Raw genomic sequence first — 17,988 nt, 5'->3', positions numbered from 1 at the left:
AAACGGAATTCAGGGTTGTTTGAAAGTGTCGCAAACACTTTATAAAAAGGCCTAGGTAAAAATTGTCAATTATTTTTCCAGTAAACAAGTAGCATTTATGTTTATTTTTAACATTCCCCTACAGGACCTTTCTGCCTCAGAAACACTTCTTTTCTCTCTCTCTCTCTCTGTAATAACCACTGTCCCTATTAAAGCAGAAACCAATCAATACATTTTCGCCGCCCCCCCCTGTAATAGATCCCAGAGGCCCGACGGGGAAAGGCCGAGGCTCCATCCAGGCCCGGCTGGGCTCACTGCAACCTGCGGTAACTTTTGCAGAGCTCGTGGTCCCGAATGTCTCCCCAGCCGCCGTTCTTGACGTGGGGGCTCAGCGGGGCCAGCGAGTACCTCTTGCCCACCACCATGGTCTCGGGGAACAGGTGCTGCCGGTTGGCATCCAGCAGCGCGTCGACTTTGGCACTCTGGGCGGCGGGCTGGCACTGCCTCTTGTGGTGCATGCCGCAGTCGCCCGTGTGGAAGACCCTGGGGATCTCGGGCACCAGCACCTTCCAGAAGCGCGGCAGGCAGCTGACGGTCAGGTGCTGAAGGGTCCAGTCCCAGTTGTAGTCGTCGTAGGTGCAGAAGGCCTCGGCGCAGCCCATCAGCTGCTCGTAGGTGTCCCGCCCAAAGGCCATGCCCATGTTGTGCTCGGTGGACTTCCAGGTCTTCAGCTCCAGCTTGTCGGCCCGTCCGGAGAAGGGTCCCCGCACGGGCGCGTAGGTGCCCAGCGACAGCACCTGGCACTCGGGGCAGTCCCTCTGGCGTGCGGCCCACAGGCGCTGCAGCACATGGTAGAAGTCGGGCGCCAAGTAGTGGTCCTCCTCCAGGAAAAGCACCAGCCCCGGGTGGCGTCGCAGGGCGCGCACCCTCTCCCAGACGAAGTGCAACTTCCACCACCAGTGGTGCTTGGTTTGCGCAAAGGCCGCCTCGCGGTAGTGGCCGAAGGCGTCCGGGTATTGCGCGTTGAGGCAGCCCAGGCGCAGCGCAGCCGCCTGGCCCACGTCCCTGGCACAGTCCCGCGGATCGGTGCCCGGGAACTCGCCCGGGTAGAGCTGCAGGCTGAAGGGGAAGAAGACCTGCAGCACGGCGCAAAAGTCCACCGACGCGGCCAGCGCGTTCAGCTCGGCCGACCACACGTCGTGGCTCAGCACCAGCAGCACCCGCTCGGCGCCCGGAGCGCGGCGCAAAGAGGCCAGCAGCAGCCGGAGGTGCTCGGCGCGCTCGTGCACCTGCACCACCACCGCCACCGCCACCGCGTCCGCCCCGTCGCCGCCGCCGCCGCCGCCCTCCGCCGTCGCCGCCCGCCAGCGCTCCTCGTTGCGCACGGGCTGGTCGAAGTTGAGCCGGTAAACCAGCGATCGGTAGTGCAGCGTCCGGTTGGCCGCCGCCGCTTCTTCCCCGGGGAGCCACGCCGGAGACGACGCGTTGGGCAGCCGCTGGCCGGACCGGGCGGGGAGGAGGCTGCTGCTGCTGCTGCTGCTGCTGCCGGCCGGGGCCCCGGGCTGGTCTCCCGGCGGCGGCGGTGGCGGCGGCGGGGGCGCCCGATCGTCCGCCTCCCGCTTTCCTCCGGCTTCTCCGGCGCCTCCCCAAAGCGCCAGGGCGCAGGCGGCGGCGACCAGGGCCAGCAGCAGCGCCAGCACTTTGCGCTTGTAGATGCGGAGCCTCATGGCGGCGGCGGCGGCGCGGCCGCCCCTTCGCTCACCGGGGAGCCGGGCCCGGCGCGGCCCTCCCTCCGGGGCGCATCAGCCGAGCGGCCGGGCGGCCAACGGGGCCCTCCGCCGCGCGCGGGGCATCTTTCCTGGGCTCGATCTCCCTCCCTCCCGGCCCGCCCGCCCGCCTGCTTGCTCTCCGGAGGCGGCCAGTCCCCGCGCCGAGGCCGGATGGGGCGTGGGCGGGCGGGCGGGCGGAGGGAGGAAGGAAGGAAGGAAGGAGGGAGGGAGGGAGGGAGGAGGGAGCCAGCCGCCCCGCCCCGGACGCGCCACCAGCCGCCCCGCTCCGCTCCGCCGGGGCTGCAGCAGCCGCGACGAGGGCGCCGCCTCCGGATCCTCCTCCTCCTCCGCCGCCGCCGCCGCCGCTCTCCGCCCTCCACGTGCGGCTTCCGCATCCGGAGCCCCTGGCCGGCCGGCCGGGGAGAGGGAAGGTGGAGGGCGGCCTGGTCCCCGCCAGAGCGGGAAGGCAGAGGCAGCCGGAACTGGAAAATCTTTTTTTTTTAAAAAGAATATTTATTAACATTTCCGAAATAATACAAAAACAAAGAAAACACAAAAAATAACAGAAATACAAAATAGAAAACAATTAAGTACAAAAGTACAGAAATACAAAATTGAAAACAATTAAAAACAGATACAATTTCCATTACTTATTTTCTATTAACTTATTTCCCAGACCTCCTCTCACCTCCCCTTTTTGTATTCCAGTTCAAATTATTAGCTCAGCAAATCCTTATTGTAACTTACTATAACTTATTATAGCTTATTTCTCAGCCTTTACATTACAGCTGGTAACCACTTAATTTCTGTCCAACATCATTCTAACATCCATTAATTTTACAATGCTTCTGTAAGTAATCTTTAAATTTCTTCCAGTCTTCTTCCGCCGACTCTTTTCCCTGGTCTCAGATTCTGCCGGTCATTTCTGCCAGTCCCATATAGTCTATCACCTTCATCTGCCATTCTTCCAGAGTGGGTAGATCTTGTGTCCCGAACTGGAAAATCTCCAACATTTCATAGAATCCTAGAGTTGGAAGAGACCACAAGGGCCATCGAGTCCAACCCCCTGCCAAGCAGGAAACACCACCAGAGCACTCCTGACATATGGTTGTCAAGCCTCTGCTTAAAGACCTCCAAAGAAGGAGACTCCACCACACTCCTTGGCAGCAAATTCCACTGTCGAACAGCTCTTACTGTCAGGAAGTTCTTCCTAATGTTTAGGTGGAATCTTCTTTCTTGTAGTTTGGAACCATTGCTCCGTGTCCGCTTCTCTGGAGCAGCAAAGGGGGACAAAGCATTCGATCACAATAGTTCTATTTGTCACCTGCCCATCTCAATGCGTTGCCCCAGCCACTCTAAGCAGCTTCCAACAAAAATATAAACATTTTAAAAGCTTCCCCCCTACAGGGCTGCCTTCAGGTGTTTTCTATTTCCTTGCCTGGGGCTTGCATAACTCCCTACCCTCCAACATTTCTCCAATGAAAATGTTGTTGTTGTTTAGTCGTGTCCGACTCTTTGTGACCCCATGGACCAAGGACCCCATTAGGTTCAGTCATGGTCAACTCGGGGGTTGCGGCGCTCATCACGCTTTATTGGCCGGGGGAGCTGGAGTACAGCTTCTGGGTCATGTGGCCAGCAGGACTAAGCCGCTTCTGGTGAACCAGAGCAGTGCACGGAAACGCCGTTTACCTTCCCGCCAGAGTGGTACCTATTTATCTACTTGCACTTTGACATACTTTCAAACTGCTGGGTTGGCAGGAGCTGGGACCGAGCAACGGGAGCTCACCCCATCGCGGGGATTCGAACCGCCGACCTTCTCATCGGCAAGTCCTAGGCTCTGTGGTTTAACCCACAGCGCCACCCGCGTCCCCAATAAAAATAGGGACATCCTATTCAATAATGATGATGAGCTGCCCATGTAACTGGGTTGCCCCAGGCACTCTGAGCAGCTTCCACTATATATAAAAACAATAAACATTAAAAAGCTTCCCTCTACAGGGCTTCCTTCAGATGTCTTCTGAAGGTTATAAAGTCGCTTATCTCCTTGGCTCCAGGGTTGCATAACTCCTTACCCTCCAACATTTCTCTGATGAAAATAGGGATGTCCCAAGGCATGGATCAGCAACCTAAGCGGCCCATGGGGTTGTTTAACCGGCTCACGAGCCGCCCACTCAGCGAGTCCGTGTGTGCTGGGCTAAACCAGCGCAGCGTGGCGTGGGGACTCACTTCTGCGGCACCAGAAATTGTACCTGCGCAGATGTCAAAAATCGTGCACGCTGGAAAACTCAAGATCTACCCACACTGGAAGAGTGGCAGATGCAGCTGATGGACTATATGCAACTGGCCGAGATGACTGGCAGAATCCGAGACCTGGGAGAAGAGAAGATGGAGGAAGACTGGAAGAAATTTAAGATGTATCTACAAAAACATTGTAATTTGGTTGAATGTTAAGAAGGATGCTAGATTACAAAAAATTGGCCACCACTAAATTAGATTTAAATTTGATGATAAGTGAGATTAAAGAAAACATAAAAAATTTTTGGAAGAATTGCTAGATTATATTTGAATGAGTGGATATGAGATTGTAAACAAGTTGATAATTTGTTTGGAAAAAACTTTTAATGATGTAAATGGGAGCGGGAGACGCGAGGGAGTCCAAAGAAGTGATGAAACTATGTTTGTGACAGAAGTAAGATTGTTTATTATTTGTGCATTTATATTTAAAAACTTTAATAAATATTTATTAAAAAAAACAACAAAAATTGTGCACGCTATCCGGCCCACGGAGGGATCTCTGCTGGAGTTAACCGGCCCAGGCAAGGTAAACCTTACTGACCCCTGCCCTAAGGAAAAGCAGAACATTCTCGGATCAAATCGGAAACCGGGAGAGCTTCTGTAAATCTGAGACTGTCCCTGGAATACAGGGGCACATCATGGAAGGTCCGCAGTATTACGTAGACAATTGCCCCTCCTCCTCTGCATCTTTAACCAAGTGCAAGCCCCACCTCCCCCTTAAACTCGGTGGGGGATTGGGTATCATAGAGCATGTGCAGAGTCTTCAGCCGTGCAAAGAAGGGGAAAAAGAAGGCGGCATCTCCTCTACCTATAACTTTTCCCTTGCAGCTGGTTGTCAGAAGAATCTGTAAGGAATAACTGGTACTTGCTTATTTCCTCCTCCCTCTTGACCAGATTTCCTTTTGTGTTGTGCCTTTTTAGAATTGCACACAAGAGGATGTGGGTGGCTGTGTTTTTGTTGATCTGCCAAGTCGTGGCATAAACGTTATTTAAATAAAAGAGGAGTTGCAGGCACCAGGCTCTGAGATGGGTGCAACAAGCGTGTTCATTTTAATCCCTCCCTGCTTGGGAATGGTGTGGCCTTGCTTTCCAAAACATCCGTGCTGCGGCTGATGCATGAAGCACCAGTTGGAACTCAGAAGCAAATGCAAATTACTTGGCAGTTTAAAAACAATCACGTTCAAAAGAAGCGTCTGGCTGGAACTACAAGACTGAAAAAGAAAATGTTTGTGTGTTGCATAGAAGGAACTGGGGAAGGTTGGAGAGTTCAGAAGAGGAATTTTCTGAAACCTTGGTAGCGGCTTTTAATTCTTGAAGAGACCAGCTATACATTACAGCCCCACTATTCCTTTTGACACTTCATTCTGACCCCCCCCCCAAAAAAAAGGATCTGTGGAACTCTGAACTTCATGTACAGTATTCTTCTCCCCTCTGCAAACCCAGATATGTCCTTGGTAGTACAGTGGTACCTCAGATTACATACGCTTCAGGTTACAGACTCTGCTAACCCAGAAATAGTACCTCAGGTTAAGAACTTTGCTTCAGGATTAGAACAGAAATCGTGCTTCAGTGGCGTGGCAGCAGTGGGAGGCCCCATTAGCTAAAGTGGTACCTCAGGTTAAGAACAGTTTCAGGTTAAGAACGGACCTCCGGAACGAATTAAGTACTTAACCCGAGGTACCACTGTACTCTTAAAGCAGCCCAGGCCTTGACCATAGAGCACCTCTCCTGAAATACCTGGATCATTCCATATCAAGTGATCCAACTTTTTTACTTCATGTCATCCAATTTTCTTAATATTTTGTACATTTGGTGGAATGATCAAAACTAAGTTCAAATCTAAAATTTTATTTTTTTATTTCATTCCGTTTGTGAGTTATGAGGGTTTGAAATTTCAAAAAAACACACCAAATAGATCAGTGAAAATAACATACAAAATGTTAGGAGAAATATTAGGAGAAATAGCTGAAGTGGGAAGTGCATTTTGGGGAGATTGCATACAAATGTGTACGTTAGGAGATATTTGCACTGAGAACCCAATGAATTTTCAAGCTGTTGTCAAAGTGTAGAGACCTGAACTGAACTTCAGTTTGGGAAACTGAGAAGTGAAGCTGAAATAGATGGATTTGCCCATCCCTGGACCATAAAGAAGGCTGGTCGCCGAAGAATCGATGCTTTTGAATTCTGGTGCTGGAGGAGACTCTTGAGATGCTGTTTCTAAAGCCCAGCTCCATTTAAGAGTAATGCAAGACTCATTTCACACCATTTCAGACTCTAAAGCATTTATTTATTCTTTTTAAGAAATAAAAGAGGCTTTCAGAAGTTAACTGATGCAAAACTTGCTTCATATGATGCACTCCATAAAAATTCTTGCATACAAAGCACACATTTTACAGGCAAAATCCAGACTAGCAGGGGCCATTCTTGCATCACATACCCCTGTCCTTTCAAACTACAATTTCTGCATGTGGGCACCATTCCCAAAACACTCTGTGCCTGCATCTGGTACTCAGAAAAACCAGTTCCTGCATACAAATTTTTATATATGATGAACTGGCCACCACAATATTTTGTTTTGAAGCACGTTACTTTTGCATCGGTTCTTCAATACCAACACAACAGGTTGTGTGAACCTGACAAACTTCCTTTTGACAATGGCATGAACGTTAAAAAATCAGCATAAACTCTGTGTTAACTAGTAATACTGTCCTGTTCAGAGCAAACACCATTTCAGAGAACAGATTTTGGGAGACTGATGAAATAACCTGGAGCTTGTCTGAACAAGTCCCATGCCATCCAGAGGGGTTCCACTGCAGCCAAACTTCTAGACACACTCTGAACATGTTCTGCTTTAAATAACAAACAGCTAACTATTTTTGTAGGTAGAACCTTATAATGTAGGTGTCCTTATAATGCACAGGAGAAGGAAATCAGGTTCTTGCTTGGGGGCACGACAAGAAGAGTCCTCCAGCTCAATCATAGCGATGAACAGGAAGGTGAGGGAATATGATATTCACATCTTGAACATAACCTGCCACTCTCAGGCAGGGAGCTTCCCTCATCTATGCAGGCAAGAGAGTTTCATAAAGAACCTGCAGCCTTTGCTAAACTGAATTCTGTTTAGAATGCAAGCCTGTCTCCCTTGCTCCTTCATGATGATGAAAAAAGGAAAGGCCTGGGAGACAACTGATCTCTTGGCTCTGCTTCCTAGTGTCCCAGCATTGCTTTCGATATCAAACAGCGTCTGTTGCTGAGTGAGGCTTCTCAGACCACATGTGGTTTTCGGTTTCAGGTCATCGGATGCTTTGCAGATGTCTGTCCAGGAACTGAGAGTAGCAAGTCAGAGAGCAGAAGTAGCGGAGGAGGGGGGCCTCTGTGCTCCCCATGTTGTCCACAAGGACAACCGTGTGCGCCACACTGTGGAGATTCATGGTCACGGTCGTCTGAATGAAGCTGCTTAGGCAGGCCCGCCCACAGTGACAGCTCTTTGACATGTCCAGGTCATGACAGAGGTGAGAAGGAAGGACGTGGCAGCTGTACGGGAGCCTGTGAAGAGAACAAGGCCTGGATGTGAATGCAGTTCGTGCTGAGCAGTTTCATAGAGCCTGGAAGCCTGTCTTGGAAAGAAGCCTGCAAGCATTTTAAATGAACATACTGAACGCATGCACCCCAAACACACTTCTGAGCCAAAGTGACCACCCAAGACCTTCATACTGCTGAACCTGGAATCTCCTTAGCTGGTAAAAATAATAATGTAGCTTTATTAAAGATGTAAAATCCATTTTGTCTTCCTTCCCCCGTCCTGGTGGCCTCCAGCTGCCTGGAGTAATACGTCCTTCAGCCCCGGTCAGCACAGCCATGCTCACTGGAGCTGATGGGAGAACAACTGGAGGGCACTGGCTTGGGGAAGACAGGCTGACACTTCTGTGCTGAAAAACAGGCCCCAAACAAGCGTGTTGACTTGACATTTAATCATCATCATCATCATCATCATCATCATCATCATCATCATCTGTGAACCGGGGAAACTGTAAGTCTATGCAACACAGTCTTGGTATCATGCCGTATGTGGGCACAGGCTTGTCGGCACCCAGAAGCTTGGGGCGCGCTGAGCTCAGCACGCCCCAAGCTTGGGGCTTCACGCAGCGCTCTGCTAGCCGTGAGAGCCGCGCGGCTCTTCCATGGCTTGCGGATAGCAGCCTGTTCTGGGGGCTGGGGTTGGGGGAAGCTCGGGCTTCCCCTGCCCTAGCCCCGCACTTGGGGAGGGGGGAAAATAATTTCCCCCCCTTTATTTCCCCCCCAAAAAACTAGGCGCGTCCTATGGGCCGGTGCGTCCTATGGGGTGAAAAATACTGTATTCAGGCCTATCTTAAGGGGTGGTTGTAACTGAGATAAAGTGTTGTGTGTGCTCCGAACGCTGAAACGTATTGTAAAAATGCAAATGTCTGCAAGGCCAGGGACAGGAGGGTGTCAGGAGTCATTCTACAAAGAAACAGAAAAGATGATTGTAACTTTAAGAACTGTTTCTGTGAGTTCTGGGAGTGGTTTTCTAGGCTGATTAGGTACAGCTGGTGATGACTACAAAAGGAGGAGAAGCTGCAGTTTGAATTTGCCTGCAGAGAGAGAACATCCACATGCTTTGTGTTTGTTGTTTTTGTATAGCTGTAGTAAAACCTTTGCTTGAGTGTTTTACACCTTTGCTTGAGTGTTTTACACCGGTCTTGTTCTGTCGTCTGCCACCAGAAGAAAAAACCCCTCTAACAGAGGGCAGTGGGAGTGAGGAAGGAGGCAGTTCCAAATAGAGACACTCCACCTCCCCCAATCAGACCCAAAGGAAATCTCTCACTTTGATTGTTTATAGAAGATACTGTTGGCATATTAACTTTAAAAAAAACATTAAGAACAGCAGTACCTAGAGCAGGGCTGGAGACCTATGGCCCTCCAGATTTTGTAGGACTACAAATTCCATCACCCCTGATGATTAACAAGGCTGATGGGAGCAGGAGTCCAATATCTGAAGACCAACCAGTTCTCAATCTCTGAAGCTAATGTTATTTAGGCATTATCAGTGGCGTTAAAAAACCCCAACTTTTTTTTTTAAAAAAGAGCATATCATAAATTGTTTTGGTAAATCTCAGTTTCTAAAGAAGTGTGTTGTCATGGACAATGGCTATTTTTGAGAGACACAAGGCCAGTCTCCTCAAGCATGCATATCCAATGGTGTCATTGCTTGGATTCTGGCCTTGGCACCTTGGGAAGCCAAATTCCTTTCCAAACACCAATAGCCTTATTCAAGCCACAAAGTTAATTCTGTTGCTATTATGCAACAGAACTGTAAACATCTGCCTTAGATGACAGTGACTGAGGGTGTGAGATACCGGAAGTTCTTGTTGCACAAACAAGCATCAGTGAACTCAATCCAGCCACAGAACCCATTGGGTGATACTGGATAGTGGCTTAACCTCTCGCGCAGAAACAAAAACAAGATCTGGATCTACAGCAATGTTCCTCCAGCCACTGCCAAGAGGGTTAAGACCTAAACTGATTTTGGGATTGAAGAGAAATTTCTCCCAATAGCTACAAGTGCCTAATGAGCTTGGCAATTCCAATTACATTACTGAAATTACCAAACGCCCAACTCAACAACTTACTGAAAACCCATAACAGATTCATTCTGATTTATGTGTAAATACAGGGCCCCGGTGAGTCAGATGCCTGGTGTCTCTAGCTCAATACTGTGAACACAATACATTGCCCTTTTTTCCCCTTTTGGAAAACCTCTGGAAGATTGCTGAAGGTCTCAGAGGATCACTTAACGTACTTGGTTCCTCTTCAGCATCAGCATCCTTGCCAAAACAAACACTGTATTATGAAAGTCCTGGGCTGCGGAACTGAGATCCCAAAGCTTTCTATGGGCCATGTGGGTGGAGTAGTGGAGGGGACCTGTGGCCCAGAGTCCACAGTTTGAGAACGTAACTGCTCAGGTCTACCCTGACTTGCAGAGACTTCCAAGGCTTCCATGCCAGCCAGGCCTCTTTCCTAACCCTACCTGGAACCATCAGGGAATCCAGGATCTTCTGCAAGTCACTAAATACTGTATTCGTATAGGAAGCCCCACAAATGCACATCATCCTAAGGCCTTTCTGAAATTCTTCCATGAGCTTTACCTACTTTTCCTTCACGTTACAATTGTTTCTTACACTCAACAATAATCTCAACACTTTAGGACTTTTATAACTGAAAAGTCCTAAAGCACTGATATGATTATGGACTGTAAGAAACAATAGGAAGGAAAGGGATGCACCGCTTCTGGGATTCCCCCCCTCCCCCAAAAAACCACAACCCTTTACCTGTAATTGATCGTTGCTCTAGCTGAATGTTCCCACAAAGTCAGTGGTATTTTTAGCTGTATGTCGGGAGCAAGGGGATTGGGCTGCTCAAAAGGATTGCCAAATAAATCCAGGCTCTCGAGGGAGAGTTTTCCAAAGCTGTTGGGTAAAAAGGGGAGCTTGTTCCGAGCCACGGACAAGAAGCGGAGCTGGCTCAGTTGACCAATCTTGAACGGCAGCCTGATCAGATCGTTGTCATCCAACTTCAAGTGAATGAGCTCCCGCAACTGGCAGAACTGGGCTGGAAGCGCTTTGATTTTGTTCTGGCTGAGATCCAGAGACTGGAGCGACTTTCGGAGGGTGGAATTGCAGAGGGCTGCACCAAAGGACTCCAGGAGGTTGCCCTGTAGGCTGAGCTCCTGGAGGGACACGAGATCCCCAATTGTGACTGGCAGCTTCCTGATAAGGTTGTGGCTCAAGTCCAGTTTCCGGAGACGCTTCAGGCCAAGTATGCACGTATCAATGCGGGGTAATTTGCAGTAAGAGGCCTGGAGTTGCTCCAGAGTGTACGGGAAGCTCTGGGCGAAAGGGTAATCCTTCCTGGATGTTATGGTCATCTTTGTCTTTGGCTTCTCAACTTCAGAAGCTTTCGGAGGGGCCAAGGTAGACAGCGGTAAGCTTTCCTCGCTGGTGCCTCGGTCAGCCAGCTTCATTGCAGAGAGGAAAGTCTTCAGGTGGCCGACATTTGCCTGCAGCCAAATAGGACACCAAGATAATGAGCATTTGCAGATTCAACGCTTTTGTCAATGCGCTGGCACTTTCTGAACCATGACACCAACATGTGGGAAAGGATCAGGTGGCAGCCTTTGGAAAGCGAATGGGGAAGAAAGCACAATGCATTTTTGTCTAGCATTGTCTCTGCCACAATTAACAAACCACACTGTCGACAGGGGCATCGAGGGAGGCTGGGCAAATACTGCTCTAATATTAAGCGGGGCCTGTAAGAACAGGACTAACTATTGAGACAGCAGAAGAAAGCTTCAGCATTGTCACACTGTACAACTTTCATGAATAATCTGTTCCTACAAACCGAAACCTGCATTGTTCTGAAGCACAAAGCTTAAACTTAAAAATCATTCTCAAAACAACGAGAAAATCTCTTATCTACCTCACTTCTAAAATGATGCAAATATAAAACTTGCCAGCCAGAATCAAAATTGATGAAAGGTATTTTAAGTTGCAAGATATCTCTTCCAATCTGTTCACTAACTTAAGAAATGAAATATATATGGGGACCAGAAGCCCCAATGGCCCATCTAGTCCAGCATCCTGGCTAACTAGATGCCTGTGGGAAACCCGCAAGCAGGACCCGAGAGGAACAGCACTCTCCCGACTCCTGGTCCCCAGCAACTTGTAGTTATGTATTTAATATAGATAGATAGAGAGATAGATATACATATAGCCATATATATATATATATATATAAATGCAGGTTTTGGTGTCCTCGGGTGTCTTCCCGTGTAAAAGTTTTTACACGGGAAGACACCCGAGGACACCAAAACCTGCATTCCTGTACCCGTGAAAATCTACGAAAGCATATATATAAATATATATATATATATATATAAATAATATGATATGATACCTACATAACTTAAACAAGTAGAATCATAGAATTGTAGACTTGGAAGGGACCTCAAGGGTCCTCTAATCCAAGCCCCTGCGATGCCAGGATCTCAACTAGATCATACATGACAGATGGCCATCCAACCTCTGCTTAAAAATCAATGAAGCACATACATTACGATGCATTTTTATTTCTTCACTGTGAGATGGCCAAGACGTCACAAAGCTCCCAACCGCTATTTCTTAACCTTGGAAGATCAAAGGAGAAGCTAACGAGCTTCCTGCTGCATCCAAACTCCTGTGAATCAACCCCAAATTTAATCATTTCAGCAGAGACAGGTTCGAGGTGTGGGAGGGTGCAAGTCTTTTCCTGTCATCCAAGAAGGGCTACCTAGATACCATCCTAATTTGGCAAGTGAGAACACGCAGTTAAAAGACCATCTGCTGCCCCTGGCCTGACGCCATACCTTGCTGAGACAGATGTCCACGGCTGGCTCCTTCAGCCGTACGGTGGCTTTTCCTTCCTCCACGAACTTAGTAAAGAGCTGTTCTATGTTCTTTCTCAGCTGTTTTCAAAAGGAAAAGAGCACAATAGGGCCATGAGCCTGTAAGTAAACATTCCCTGCTGAGAACCAAAAAACAAGCTTCATGTTCAAATTGCCAACCAGATATTCCAGCTTTAAAAATGTGGGAAGGGATTCACAATCTGTTCATTTTATAAAGCCGCCTGCGATTGGCCAGTGTCCGAAAGCTGAGCCTGATTCAGCAAAGCTCTTCTTAAAATGTTGGTGGCACAACTTCCCACTCCCCTGGAGCAAAGGGCACCTTAACCCTCCACTGTTCCCTATTCACCACTGCAATATCCCAGATCTGCCCCATGGCTTTTTAAACCAGGACCAAGGTGATAAGGACTGAAAGAACAAGTTCAGAGCAGGAAGACAGAGGCCGCTGAATATACAAAGCTAATATTTGACAAAAGCAGCTTTGGAAGGGCTTCTGCTTTCCAAACAGCACATTATCTGTAATTTTTAAAGCATTTTACACAGTGGCCAAGTAACTGCCAATTCATTCGTGGAATTAGTATCCGATTTCAGTGTCCTAATCTAGTTCTTCAGCTCCAGGAAGTACTTCATCTTGAGTATCTGGGGACTTCAAGCCTGATAAAATTTTTGCTGCCCCTTTTCTTGGGCACGTCCTCCAGCTTTGCTAACGTGGCTGTTGCCATGTCGCTCTTTCCTTCTGTTCTCTGCCTCTTAAGGGACCCACATGTTCTGATCAAAGCTACAGATAAATCCAAGTAACTACTAAAGAGTACATTCTCCAATGCTCCAGCAGCCCTCACTGTAGCTTTCTCCCTCAGGTGCCAACCAGGTGACCTTTAGACATAGCTGTCAACGTTTCCCCTTTTTAAAGGGAAATTCCCTTATTCCGAATAGGATTCCTCGCAAGAAAAGGGAAAAGTTGAAAGCCATGCCCTTAGAATACCAGTATACCTGAAGGAGCGTCTCCACCCCCATCGTTCAGCCCGGACACTGAGATCCAGCGCCGAGGGCCTTCTGGGGGTTCCATTACTGCGAGAAGTGAGGTTACAGGGAACCAGGCAGAGGGCCTTCTCGGTGGTGGCGCCCGCCTTGTGGAACACCCTCCCTTCAGATGGGAAGGAAATAAGCATCTATCCTATCTTTAAAAGACATCTGAAGGCAGCCCTGTTTAGGGAAGTTTTAAATATTTAATGATGTACTGGTTTTAACATTTGATTGGGAGCCGCCCAGAGTGGCTGGGGAAAATCAATCCTATTATCTGCCGGACCACATAACACCGGTCCCGAGAGATGTGCATTGGCTCCCAGTATATTTCCGAGCACAATTCAAAGTGTTGGTGCTGACCTTGAAAGCCCTAAACAGCCTCGGTCCAGGATACCTGAAGGAGCGTCTCCACCCCCAACGTTCTGCTCGAACATTGAGGTCCAGCTCCGAAGGTCTTCTGGCAGTTCCCTCACTGCGAGAAGCCAAGTTACAGGGAACCAGGCAGAGGGCTTTCTCGGTGGTGGCGCCCGCCCTGTGGAATGCCCTCCCACCAGATGTGAAGGAAATAAGCAGCTATCCAATCTTTAAAAGACATCTGAAGGCAGCCCTGTTCAGGGAAGTTTTTAATATTTAACGCTGTATTGTTTTTAACACTTGATTGGGAGCCACTCAGAGTGGCTGGGGAAACTCAGCCAGATGGGCGGGGTATAAATAAGAAGAAGAAGAAGAGTTTGGATTTGATATCCCGCCTTTCACTCCCTTTAAGGAGTCTCAAAGCGGCTAACATTCTCCTTTCCCTTCTTCCCCCACAACAAACACTGTGAGGTGAGTGGGGCTGAGAGACTTCAAAGAAGTGTGACTGGCCCAAGGTCACCCAGCAGCTGCATGTGGAGGAGCGGGGAATCGAACCCGGTTCCCCAGGTTACAAGACTACTGCTCTTAACCACTACACCACACTGGCTCTCACGGGGTATTATTATTATTATTATTATTATTATTATTATTATTAGGACCGCAAAAGCTCAAGGGCTGCCTCTCCCCATGGGAATGGACCCAGACCCGGCAATCACGATCTGAAGGCCCTTCTTCATGCGCCTCCTTCATGAGAGGTCTGGAGGGCGGCAACACAACAACAGGATTTTTCTGTGGTGGCCCAGGGACGCTGACCTGACCCCTTTTTACATATCTTTAGGCACCAGGCAAAAACATTCCTCTTCTCCCAGAACTTAATAATAATGATAAAAAAGTAATAATTTTTAATTTAAACCCCACCCTTCCTGTTTCAGAAAACCAGGCTCAGGGTGGCTAACAACAAATTTAAAACACTTAATTGTAGAAGCAGCATAAAATACAGTATAAAAATATGAATAACAATAAAATTCAAAGTTCAAGAATCAATTTGGGGGAAATCCATCTAATATGCATTAGATGGTCACCAGGGCTAGCTGGCTGAATTAGACCTACTTGGGCCGCCGAGGAGGCCAGGGGAGAATTAGCTGTGGGGTCTCAGACCGGGTAATCTTCATAAAAGGGGAGGGGGAGGGAAGAAAAGGGAAATAATTAAACCTAGTTAACCTAATTAAAGCCTTTTCAACTGTGTGTTAGTGCACATGCATGTCGGGGAGTGTTACAGCTTTTGTCTGTTACTATGTTATGTATTTTTGTGCTTTTATAGTTTAAGCCAACATGTGATCCTCCGATGAAGGGCAGTATAGAATTTTAATGAATAAAAATAAAAATAGACACTATTAAATTCGTTAGTCTCTTCCCTGGGGCACCAACAGAAAAAGACAAACCATGCGTATGTTAAAACCCGGGAGGGGGAGGGAGGAAAATACATTAAAAGCCCCCCCCCAACCCCTCTAAATGACTTTGACCACAAGACAGTGAAAAGTCAAAGGCCTGATTAGAAAGGCAGCTTGCCTTAGGAGGGGAGAGAGGCGAGTCCTTGCTCTCTTTTATTTCCTCCTTTCACTTGCTTTCCCTTCTTTGCACGGGAAGAAAGGGCGCTGGACGTGCAATGGGGTCGTCCCCCCCCCCACAAAAACCTCTTCTCACTGTGGCCAACCAACATGCAGGATTTGAACACAAGAGCCCTCTCCCCTCCTGCCATTTATACTGGGGGGCACTGGGTGTGCAGTGGGGTCCCCCCCCACTCCATTGCTACGACGTAGTACTAATAATATTTAAAATACTTTTATGACGAACGGGGTAAGGCGACCCTCCCGTGGGGCTTCCCCGGAGCGAGGAGCCACCCCCGAGGAGGCCCCGAGAGAGGGAGCAGGGCCGGGGCGCGGCCTGCCGGCCTGCCTGCCTGACCTGGTACTTGGCCCCCGGGCGGTGCCGGGCGGTGCTGACCTGGAGCCAGACTCCCCCGCCTCCTCCGGGCGGCTTCCCGAGGGCCACCACAGCCCTGGCGGCGCGGCCCGGCCCTCGCAGCCCCGCCGAGGGGAGCAGGCGGCTCGCCACCGACACCTCGCACGCCAGACGCATCGCCGCCCGCCGCCTCAGGCGCCGCCAACAAACCGCCGAGGCGACCGAGCGCCTTTCCCGCCTCCTGCGCGCGCATCCCGCCGCCGTCGGGAAGGGAATCAAACCAACACACAAAGCGGGCCTTCCTCACCCGGTCGCTTCCATACTGACGCAACGGCGCGGCTGTCTACAGCACTGCCTGCCTGATGAATCCCTGTTTCCCAATCTCTACGCGGCAGCTGCCCCCTGCCCCCCGCCCCCACATCCGTTTCTTTTGCCTAGAGTTGTTGCGCGAACTTCGCTTCTCTCTTCTCGCCCCCCCTCAGAAATCCAAGTGCAGCAGGCGGATTAGGTAGACGCCACATCTGCCTTCAGGACCCTCAGTGCGAACCCGCCCGTGGGATAAGCGACGTCTGATTCCATAGAGATGGAGACAGGGTAGAAAGCAACTCTATGGTCTTCTGCCGTCTCTGCTACAGTATCTTCCGGGCAGGCTATAAAAGCCAGTTATCGCCCTCTAGCCGCAGATGATGGTATAGCGTCCAACTCTTAACTTCATCAATCTAATTGTGTTTGGATACCTAAATCTGAAAGGCACATAGGCGTTGCCAAGGTGGGGGGGGGGGGTCAGGAGGCAGCTGCCCCCCCTCAATTCAAGTAAATAAATAAAAATACTTAACTAACTGACCGAACAGATAGCTCGGTTCTGCTCCCCAAAGCTTGTGGGTTGGACACAGTGCAGAGGTTTTCTGGACCAGTTGAGCCATTGGCTGATCCAAACACAGGCCTCTTCTTATAATTTACTAACAGGTGGGAGGCAGAAAAAAAATTATAATAATAATCATCATTTATTATTTCTACCCCACACATCTGGGCGGCTTCCAACAAAAGATTTAAAATACATTGAAACATCAGTCATTAAGAACTTCCCTGAACAGGGCTGCCTTCAGATGTCTTTTAAAGATAGGATAGCTGCTTATTTCCTTCACATCTGAAGGGAGGGTGTTCCACAGGGCGGGTGCCACTACCGAGAAGGCCCTGTGTCTGGTTCCCTGTAACCTCACTTCTCGCAATGAGGGAACCACCAGAAGGCTGGATCTCAGTGTCCGGGCTGAACGATGGGGGTGGAGACACTCCTTCAGGTCTACTGGGCCGAGGCTGAGAAGACTTCACCACCGAGTTATTGTTCTGTACCGTGTCCACAGCTTCCCACAAATGGTGATGAAACCTCTGGAAGCAATGGCACAATCCTGGATGCATAACTTATCACTGAGAGATGTGCCAATCATTGCTTATAGTTGAAATATTGTTTACAGCCTCAAATGCGGGAATGCTGATGTTGATATCTTGACTTCTGCTTCCTTCTGTATGGGACAATAATAATAGATTGTTGAACTGCATTGCCCTCTGCTGGAATCCCAGGTAAGATCAAAGCCGTATTTCCATCCGCAAGCCAGAAGCAACAGGGAGCTTGTACGTCAGCCATAGTGACTTCACAGAATGACAGAACCGTACAGTTAGAGGGACCGCAAGGGTCATCTAGTCCAACCTCCATCCTAAAACGCCTTTAACACCTGACATGCATGTTTTTAGGCCCCATCCTATTCTATTGATTGCAATTCATTTTGTCCTTTAGTCGTGTCCGACTCTTTGTGACCCCCTGGACCAGAGCACGCCAGGCACTCCTGTCTTCCACTGCCTTCCGCAGTTTGGTCAAACTCATGCTGGCAGCTTCGAGAACACTGTCCAACCATCTCGTCCTCTGTCGTCCCCTTCTCCTTGTGCCCTCCATCTTTCCCAACATCAGGGTCTTTTCCAGGGAGTCTTCTCTTCTCATGAGATGGCCAAAGTCTTGGAGCCTCAGCTTCACGATCTGTCCTTCCAGTGAGCACTCAGGGCTGATTTCCTTCAGAATGGAGAGGTTGGATCTTCTTGCAGTCCATGGGACTCTCAAGAGTCTCCTCCCGCACCAGAATTCAAAAGCATCAATTC

The 17,988-nt window shown here is 49.2% G+C and overlaps 2 protein-coding genes across 4 annotated transcripts; both read right to left on the bottom strand.

Moving 5' to 3' along the window:
- Positions 1-15: 15 nt before the first annotated feature.
- MGAT2 (alpha-1,6-mannosyl-glycoprotein 2-beta-N-acetylglucosaminyltransferase) lies at positions 16-1,820 on the bottom strand. Its single transcript, XM_081876415.1, has one exon. It carries the CDS (start codon positions 1,704-1,706, stop codon positions 291-293), a length of 1,416 nt encoding a protein of 471 aa, XP_081732541.1. The 5' UTR covers positions 1,707-1,820; the 3' UTR covers positions 16-290.
- A 4,488-nt stretch (positions 1,821-6,308) lies between these two features.
- On the bottom strand, positions 6,309-16,032 carry LRR1 (leucine rich repeat protein 1). Of its 3 annotated transcripts, none has more exons than XM_081876467.1 (4): positions 15,844-16,032; positions 12,466-12,564; positions 10,394-11,121; positions 6,309-7,589 (listed from the first exon to the last, which is right to left on the bottom strand). In XM_081876467.1, exons 1-4 carry the CDS (start codon positions 16,015-16,017, stop codon positions 7,337-7,339), a joined length of 1,254 nt encoding a protein of 417 aa, XP_081732593.1. In that variant the 5' UTR covers positions 16,018-16,032; the 3' UTR covers positions 6,309-7,336. The 3 variants fall into 3 exon arrangements, with proteins under 3 accessions (XP_081732593.1, XP_081732594.1, XP_081732595.1); XM_081876468.1 differs by having other exon boundaries at positions 15,883-16,032; XM_081876469.1 differs by lacking the exon at positions 12,466-12,564.
- Between the last annotated feature and the right edge of the window lie 1,956 nt (positions 16,033-17,988).

Source organism: Podarcis erhardii (assembly GCF_964252035.2).
Source record: "Podarcis erhardii genome assembly, chromosome: 1".
NCBI classification, from domain to species: Eukaryota; Metazoa; Chordata; class Lepidosauria; order Squamata; family Lacertidae; genus Podarcis; species Podarcis erhardii.
Note: the sequence above shows the minus strand (reverse complement) of the source record. Positions and strands in the feature narration are given on the sequence as shown.